The sequence below is a fragment of the Barbatula barbatula genome, assembly GCF_947034865.1.
Source record: "Barbatula barbatula genome assembly, chromosome: 23".
NCBI classification, from domain to species: domain Eukaryota; kingdom Metazoa; phylum Chordata; class Actinopteri; order Cypriniformes; family Nemacheilidae; genus Barbatula; species Barbatula barbatula.
The window spans coordinates 11,521,236-11,530,784 of NC_136786.1; the positions used below are offsets into that span (position 1 = coordinate 11,521,236).

General features: G+C 36.3%; 2 protein-coding genes across 2 annotated transcripts; both read right to left on the minus strand.

Annotated features, from left to right (window-relative positions):
• Positions 1-1,809: 1,809 nt before the first annotated feature.
• LOC306889047 (uncharacterized protein) lies at positions 1,810-4,249 on the minus strand. Its single transcript, XM_079447711.1, has 3 exons — positions 4,090-4,249; positions 3,954-4,013; positions 1,810-3,719 (listed from the first exon to the last, which is right to left on the minus strand). Coding segments are annotated over exons 1-3 (1,647 nt in total). The 5' UTR covers positions 4,092-4,249; the 3' UTR covers positions 1,810-2,134.
• A 2,033-nt stretch (positions 4,250-6,282) lies between these two features.
• LOC306911887 (uncharacterized protein) lies at positions 6,283-9,077 on the minus strand. The gene is made up of 2 exons (XM_079487597.1): positions 9,026-9,077; positions 6,283-8,228 (listed from the first exon to the last, which is right to left on the minus strand). Exons 1-2 carry the CDS (start codon positions 9,049-9,051, stop codon positions 6,713-6,715), a joined length of 1,542 nt encoding a protein of 513 aa, XP_079343723.1. The 5' UTR covers positions 9,052-9,077; the 3' UTR covers positions 6,283-6,712.
• Between the last annotated feature and the right edge of the window lie 472 nt (positions 9,078-9,549).

The following is a 9,549-nucleotide window of genomic DNA, read 5'->3' on the forward strand; positions in this document are numbered from 1 at the left end:
AGATTTATTAAAAAAGAAAAACTGAAATATCAAATGGTCCTAAGTATTCAGACCCTTTGCTCAGTATGTAGTAGAAGCACCCTTTGGATCTAATACAGCCATGAGTCTTTTTGGGAAAGATGCAACAAGTTTTTCACACCTGGATTTGGGGATCCTCTGCCATTGCTCCTTGCAGATCCTCTCCAGTTCTGTCAGGTTGGATAGTAAACGTTGGTGGACAGCCATTTTCAGATCTCTCCAGAGATGCTCAATTGGGTTCAAGTCAGGGCTCTGGCTAGGCAATTCAAGAACAGTCACAGAGTTGTTGTGAAGCCTTTATTGTGTAGTTCTTATTTTTCACCATCTTGGAGTCCTTCAGGTGTCCATGCGGCTTGTGTCATGTGTCTTGCACTTAGGAGAGGCTTCCGTTCGGGCCAACCTGCCCCGACTGGAAGGCTGTAGTGATGGCTGACTATCTACAACTTTCTCGCATCTCCCGACTGCATCTCTGAAGCTCAGCCACAGTGATCTTTGGGCTCTTCTCCCCCGATAGCTCAGTTTGGCCGGACGGCCAGCTCTAGGAAGGGTTCTGGTCATCCCAAACATCTTCCATTTAAGGATTATGGAGGCCACTGTGCTCTTAGGAACCTTAAGTGCAGCAGAAATGTTTTTGTAACCTTGCCTTGCCACAATTCTGTCTCTGAACTCTTCATGCAGTTCCTTTGACCTCATGATTCTCATTTGCTCTGACATGCACTGTGAGCTGTAAGGTCTCATATAGACAGGTGTGTGGCTTTCCTAATCAAGTCCTATCAGTATAATCAAACACGGCTGGACTCAAATGAAGGTGTAACACCATCTCAAGGATGATCAGAAGAAATGGACAGCACCTGAGTTAAATACATTAGTGTCACAGCATAGGGTCTGAATACGTAGGACCTTGGATATTTCAGTTTTTCTTTTTTAATAAATATGCAAAAATGTCAACAATTCTGTGTTTTTCTTTCAATATGGGGTGCTGTGTGTATAGTAATGAGAAAAGAAAATGAACTTAAATGATTTTAGCAAATGGCTTGCAATATAACAAAGAGTGAAAAATGTAAGGGGGTCTGAATACTTTCCGTACCCATTGTATATTTGTTACTTCTTACTTTTATTTTGAAAGTGTTGGTGAACTATTGCAGGTGTTGCATGCTGGGAAACGTTGTTCTTCTCTCTTCTTTTCTTCGTGGAGATTTTTTCTCTGGTGGAACACCACTCTCCTCTCTCTGGCTGATGTCCCGGTTTGCACTAGATGTCGCCAGCGTGCCACAGTGTGTTTTACTTGGGAATTAAACACAATACCCTGCTAAGACAATGCTCCAAGCTCAAATCAAAATGTTTTTATCATGTGGCGAATTATGTTGTGATCTAAACACTTTTTTGCGAGCATGATGCTGGGCAGTGACTTTCAAGTTTGAAGCTTGATAACACTGTATAAGGGTAGTATTATATATACTGTATTAATATGTTATTTAAGTGTCTTGGGGCAATATTAATGAATTATTAGTGTTTGATGTCCTTTTGTATTTAAGTCAAAATAAATGATACTGGATTTCAGATGCAACCAATAGTAAATAAAAAACATAGTCACGTGTACTGGAAAAAGATCACTTTTACATGATGACAATGCCAATCCTCATTACATTTAAAGTGTAATTGTCACTTATTCAGCAATAGTTTGCTTTGTATTATAATTATGTGTGAGTTTTTGTTCATACGAAAAGTATGAAAAACATGCATGCAATTCAGAGACTAAGCAATTTCTTGTTTTTCTTTTTTATGTTATTTAGATATTGTTTACTACAGGAATTCGCTAACACATTTCTCCAGAGTAAGGGTCAAAGCTTTTAAAATGTTTACACATTGTTTCACATAAAACATTGTACATGTTTATTGTTCATACAATTTAGAAATTAAACAGGCCTATCATTTTCTTACAACCACTATATGAAAACTAATGATAGTTCTTTACAGTATAGTATATGTAGTTTAGTATATTGCAGCTATAATCATTTTACAATGCATAAAAGGAGTCCGTAGTGAAACGCTTAACAAGTAAATAATAAAAGACTCCAGGAAAAGTGAGAGGAATAATCAATCAACCTTTCGTTCACTACATTTTACAAACATTATGTTTTACATACTTCCATGCAATTCTTATTAGTCCTGGGTTTTCCTCTTCTGCTTTTTGCTTAAGTTCTTTTAGTTTCTGAACTCTTTCTGGTTTTCCAGTTTCTTTCACTTTATCAATCATGAAGTCCAGATGTATGAAACAGGACATGCTGGTAGATTTTAATGCATTTTCTATTAATTTCTCTAAACACTGGTAACACTCTTCCACAAGCCTGATCTTTTCTTCTTTAATCTTCTCCATCTCATTATTTAGTTTGCTCATCAAACTCTTGTTTTCTTCATAATGTTCATATTTTCCTTTAAGATCTTTGTCTGTTTTTGTTACTTTTCTTGTCTTAATCTCATATATTTTGTCATCTTTTACATGTTTTGTGTAATGACACTTTCCAGTGCAGACTGTGCACTTTCCCTCTTTCGACATCACACTACACCATGAGAGATCTTTGACCCACCAGCATCCTGGATAGTGGCAGTTCTCTTCACACTCTGTGCAGCGGGTCGCATGTTTGCTTAAGTACCACCATGGTGACAATATCTTCAACAAATCTTTGTATGGTTCGTCAACCTCATATTGAAAGTTCTTCTGTTTTTGATCTTTTTCATATTCTTTCACAGCTACTTCTGTTTGCTCAAGCTCTGTTTGTCGGAGTTCTGCCAGCTTGATTCGATCCTTTAAATTATTGACACAAGCATCCAGTTGCTTTCGGGTTCTCAACACACATTCAGTCATATCCAAACTTTTGGGGTGTAGCCCATTCAGATAATCAAAAAACTTTCTGAAGTTTTCAATTCCATTATCCCATGATGATTTATAACGCTCTCTGTCTTCCTCCTCATAACGTTCACTTTGACAGTTGTCAAATTTAAAATAAACAGGTTTACCATCTTTATCTTTTGCACATGGAATGTTTGATTGTTTTATTAAATTAAGGGCTCTTTTGGGGACATCTTCCGTAACACTTGTGATGAGCATTAGAATATATTTTTCTATGTCCTTGCCAAATAATGACAAAACTTCATCCAGAATATACAGCTGTCTTTCATGAAGCCGTGAATCTGTTGCCTTCAGCACAAGACACACAGCATCAATTTCACGAATCCCATCCTCAGATCTAAACAGCTTTTGCAAAGCTTCAGCTATAAGTGCATCTTTAACTTCCCCTTTTGTTTCACCAAATCCTGGGGTGTCAATAATTTTCAGAGAGAATGGACTGTCCTGTGGAAAAACCTCATATACTGTGACTACAGATGTCTGAGAGTTTGATTGGTCTTCAGATATCTCAACAACCTCCATCCAAATTTTGTGTTCCCATCTGACACCCATGATATAGTTAACCATTGCATTGATGAGAGCAGTCTTCCCATTTCCTGTTTCTCCAACCAGCAGTATGACCTTAGGAGGTTTTGTCTCATCTACTTCTCCAATTCTCTCCTTTTTCAGTAATTCACACTCAGATGTGCAAACTGTTGTTAGTATGTGTCTTGTTGTGGGACCTTTTATTGTTTTAACATTGTTAAGAATTTTACTGAAGGGTTCCGCCATTGAGGTATTTAACTCTTCATGACTGCATGAAAAAATAAAAGATATAAACTATTGAAACAATAAAACACAGGTTCTAAAAAGTAATCATTTAATTTTTACGCTTGCTTCAGAAATTCCTGACAGCTAGATGATATATTTTTACATGACAGTGTTAACCCTCAATGAACCTACCATGCAAATTGACCAAGTTTACAGTAGAATGGTATCATAATGGATTTTATACATTTTAGCAGATATATGTATATAAAGCCTATACCTTTCAGGGAATGACTGCAAATCTGCCAGGCCGAATTCCTCCGATTCGAAATCTTTGCTCCTAAACAAACACTCAATTTATACAAACAGACATCAGAGGGAAACAGAACATTACAGAAATAAAAAATCTGACTTACATGTCTCCTGCTTTGCTCACGATTCCATTGCCGTAGTGTTTTTATAGGCACTGATCACACCCCCTTCAAAGGGGGTAATTCACACTGATTCAACAAACTCCAACACTAACAAACACAAAACATGTCAGGTGGCACTTGTTAGTTCAGTGTGATTTAGCCTTATGATCACGTGCTTTATAGGAAGACATCAGATTTCTTGTAACAAGCAACAAAAATGAAAGTAAAACCAAGGAACAAAAAACTCCCACCTTACAACAGGTATCCCCCTCCCCACTAAGCATGAATAAAGGCAAGAGTGTACGCAAAAGAAACCATGTGCAAGGCATTTGCAAGGCAAATTATAGTTTATTTAATGAACTGACGCACTTCACACCAAGATCATGTGATTTATTAAAGTTTTCTACTTGCTGTGAATTCCCTGAACTCACAAGAGCATGTGACTTATAGAAAACATAATTTATAAGTTAGACATATTTGTGTTGCAGCAACTACTCGATCATGCAGGCACATGCATTATCAGGAATGTAAGGTAAAAGATTGTACTTCCATCAACAGACTGTGTACGTATTAAAAAATACATATTTTATGACATGCATTCACTTCCATGCAAAGAAGATACATTTTTAAGACAAATATAGCACAACATACATGGAAAGGTTATATATGAGGATCATTTAATTTCTACATAAATGTGTGTACTGAATTTCTGCTCCCAAAGTGAATGAAAAGAGTGTGCATCTCACTACATTGTTGTAAAAGAGTCTTATCCTGATGGTTTGGTTATGGGTTTCTATGGTCACCAGAGTTCTGATTCTGCATCTGGGGGTTCATTGCAGCCTGAGGGTATTTTTACAGATCCTGGTGCAGAGCTCACTTGTTGGGTAAGGAGGTTGTTGTTATATTTAAGAAATATAACTAGTGATTGCGTGTCTGATCTGTCTCAGGAACTACACCTCTCATCTGAAGGTTATCCCTCAACACTTCTGCAGAGTGCTCTTAAGCCCTCTGGACGTTACCAATCAACATGGGCATTTAGACTTATACTCTTCTGCTGAGTTGGACACTATCTTCTGGCCCCTTATGAACACTATCACTTGGGAAATAAGGTCTTTAGTGTTCTACCCTAACTTGCTGTGCAGCAGAAACCCAGACAGATAATGTTTTCAAAAAGGATTCAATCACCACTAGGACCTCAACTCAAACATAGAGAATCCCAGAAGAGATAGAACAGTTTATAGACAGTAGTCTGGGTATTACATATGACAATTCTTCATGATTGATTTAATCCACCCCAAACTGTTACTTTGTTAAAGCAAAGGGTTATTTATTTTTGTTATTTTAGCTTGTTATTCATACAGAAGATTATTTTATAAGGCGATAACTAATATAATATTAACTATATTAGTCTAGCCGCATGCATCAGCATTATTCTAACATGCCACAACTGTTGTACTTCTTATTCCATATTCAGGAAGTAATCAAAAACTACTTCTTTAGTTATGATTATAAACAGAAGATTACTTTTGATTTATATATTTCTTGAAAACTCTACAACGGTTTTGACGCATGTTGTGTATTTATGTTGTAAATCTGTGTTATAAAATTATGTTGTGTGGAAATTTTTATTGGTTGCCATTGTTTCATATCATCATATTTTCTGTTATAATTCTCTGCTTACATGACGTAAATGATAACCACAGTGTTAAAGACATGCTTTTTGAAGTGCCAGAATATACTTTCATTGAACAGGTATACCCTGTTTACAGAATTCACTTTTTTGGGGAGTTTTGATTGGAGATTGAAGATCAGCTGTGATCACAATATGCAACACCAGATAGGTCATATTTTTGTTTAAGTGCTTAGCCGGGTTCAGCTTCTTCAGAGTGGCAGCACAGGGCTCTGATGACAACACAGATATTTAAGATTGGCCAGACTCACTGATAACAACAATGATGTGCCTTTTGACATTTATTCTAAGGCCTTCAAATACTCAATAATTCATGCGTTTAAAACAGTCTTTTCTGTCTCAAGGCAGTTTGTGGCATAAACAAAATTTGGAATCCATTAATTCATTTTCACACGGCATGTTTAGTCGCTATATTAAATTATAGTTATGTACACAGAATTTGACAGCATTTCTGTGGCAACGCGTTGGTGAGACACGGACAGAGGACCCAGGTGCAGACAGCAGGTAAGGAGTTAAAAGGTATTTAATATAAATAAAACAAAAACCCACGACGGGGTTACATAACAAAGACTACAAACATAACATAGACAAAGGAACATGGATTAATTAAACTTAACTTGACAAGACTAAGACAGCACTTGAATTAAATACAAATAACTGGACTAGACTAAACTACACTGAACAGGAACTCACCACATGAATCAAAATAAACCAGCACATGACAGAAGACACAACGGCTTTAAAGGGACCAAATCAAGAAGGGAACAGGCGAAGGGCATGAATTGATAGTAGACGAGAGGGCGGTAACAGAGACAAGACCGGAGAGAGCGTTTGGCAAGCCAAATAAACAATAATTGCCTCTCTCCACAATAAACATGAGGTTCTGTCATGATGCGGCAGAATCATGACAGAATTCTATAAAGATCTTCTAATTAGTTACTTGTTTATCCTTATTTTAAATTCTTTTAGTTTCTGAACTCTTTCTTGCTTTCCACTGTGTTTCACTTTCTCAATCATGAAGTCCAGATGTCTGAAAGAAGACATGCTGCTAGATTTTAATGCAGTATCCATTAATTTTTCTAAACACTGATAACATTCTTCCACAAGCCTGTTCTCCGTTTCTTCAATATTCTTTATTTCATTCTGCAGTTGGTTTAGCAAGCTATGGTTTTCCCCAATGTCATTTTCATATTTCTCTTTCATTTTTTCCTCTGTTTTTGTTACTTTTCTTGTCTTAATTTCATATATTTTGTCATCTTTTACATGTTTTGTGTAATGACACTTTCCAGTGCAGACTGTGCACTTTCCCTCTTTCGACATCACACTGCACCATGAGAGATCTTTGACCCACCAGCATCCTGGATAGTGGCAGTTCTCTTCACACACAGTGCAGCAGGTTGCCCCGTGCCACCATGATGACTCTATTGGGCCTATTTCTTCATAGAACTCCTCAACTTCATATTCAAAGTTATTCATTGTTATTTTGTATGCTTCCAGGTCCCCCAAATTGTGTTTTGCTTCTTCAATCTTCTTTTTCAGATTTTCTAGAGCTAAAGATTTATTTTCCCAGTTGCTCACCTTTTCATCCAATTGTTTTCGGGCACTAAGCAAATCTGCAGTCATATTTAAACCTCTTGGGTTGATCACATTCAGAAAATCAAAAAACTTTCTGAAGTTTTCAATTCCATTATCCCATGATGATTTATAACTCTCTCTGTCTTCCTCATCATAACATTCACCCTGACAGTTGTCAAATTTAAAATAAACAGGTTTACCATCTTTATCTTTTGCACATGGAATTTTGGATGCTTCAATAAAATTAAGTAATTTTTTGGGGACATTTTCATGAGAGTTGGTGAGGAGTATTAAGATATTTTCGTCTAAATTCTTTCCAAACAATGACAGAATTGCATCCTGAATATATTGTTGTCTCTCATGGAGTCGAGACTCTGATGCCTTCAGCACAAAACACACAGCATCAATTTCATGAATCCCATCCTTAGATGTGAACAACTGCTGTAAAGCATCAGCAATGACTTGGTCTTTTTCACAGCCTTGTGTATTCCCAAATCCAGGTGTGTCTATGACTTTGAGGGAGAATGGACTGTCCCATGCAAAAACCTCATAAACTGTGACTGCTGTTGTCTGAGACTTCTCATCAAGACACTCACGGACCTCTAGCCACATTCTGTGTTCCCATCTGACACCCATGATGTAGTTGACCATTGCATTGATAAGAGTGGTCTTCCCTGTTCCTGTTTCTCCAACCAACAGTATGACCTTATGAGGTTTATCGTCATCTTTTTCTCCAATTCTCTCTTTCTTCAGTAATTCACTCAGAGTTACCTTTGTTGTGTTGAGTATATATCTTGTAGTGGGTCCTTCTATTGATTTGCTGTTTTTAAGAATTTTACTAAGCTCGTTGGTCACCCGGGTATTTGAATCTTCACACCTAAAACAAACAATGTTGCATATTATCGAGCCAGTTGTAAATTCAGTCATTTTCCTTTTTGTTTTACCGTGTAAAAGTGACAGTACTATAACCATGAATTATAAACACTGCATATGTGTAATACAATGCACTTAAGATCGAGAATATCTACAATACTTTCATTTGATTCCACAGCCATTACTATTTTAAATTTAACACCTACCACTAACAACGTATACGGATATGCTTAAATACATTTTCAGAAGGGTTCTATTTAAAGTCAATTGCATTTACAAACGAAATGTGAAGCAGCACATTTTCTAACGAAAAACATACCGTACACATTGCAGTGGATTTAGATGGCATGGGATATTACAGACAGTAACTGGGAAATTTAAAGTGGAAATAAAATAAAGGAGAGCAAGCTGAGAAATACAGCTCAGCTGGTCCTTTAAAATTGTTTTTTAAGTTCCCTGTTTTGTAATATGATATAAATTTAATAAATAAAAAAAACGAAACAATTTTAGCGATGTTGTTATTCCAAATTATTACTCTGTTTCTTTTTAACTGAACTATTTATATTTTGTTCAAAAGGAGTGTGATTTGCTTTGAGCCAAACTGAACAGGTTAAAACAAAAACTATTTCAAGGCAATTCATTTAAAATGCACTTTAAATGAGTGATACAACCTTTTCATTGTTAGCCATTACTGCTTTTAAGTAAAATCCCCAATGTAAATCAAGCTTTTGAAAAGGTTATGTAACTCAAATAGCGATTATTTGTATTATAATAAAGTTGCAAAATCGATATCGTACTTACATGTTCATTTGCTTTTCCTCGTGCATTTGCTTCTCCACTCAACCCTAGCTGCAAAGAAGATCAGGAAGTATATTGATACTTTAAACACCCTCTAGCGGTCATGTGATTTACAAGAAACGTGTTTTGAATATAGATACATGGAATGCTGGGTAGTTTCATGGATCTTTACCCTGCTTTTATTTACAGATTTGAACATTATTTTTAACCCTTATCAAATTGTTGATCATTGTTTCACAACACGAATGCTGATGGAACAATACAGAATGATGATGCAGAATCTATCACACAGTATTTAAACAACAAGCAATTGAGACTTTTACATCCTAACTATTTACACAGCTCTTTATTTGTGTTAATGTTGAGTGAATGCTCTCCACACATAGTATACTAGACAATAATTTAGCTTCAAAACCTGCTGTCTGGTATGTTCTGGTATTGCTGGAAGTAAATAGGATCCTGATGGATTGAGAGGGTTTTGCTGAACTCTTCATTTGGTTTGACTGGTGTTCACTTATGTTTGTTTA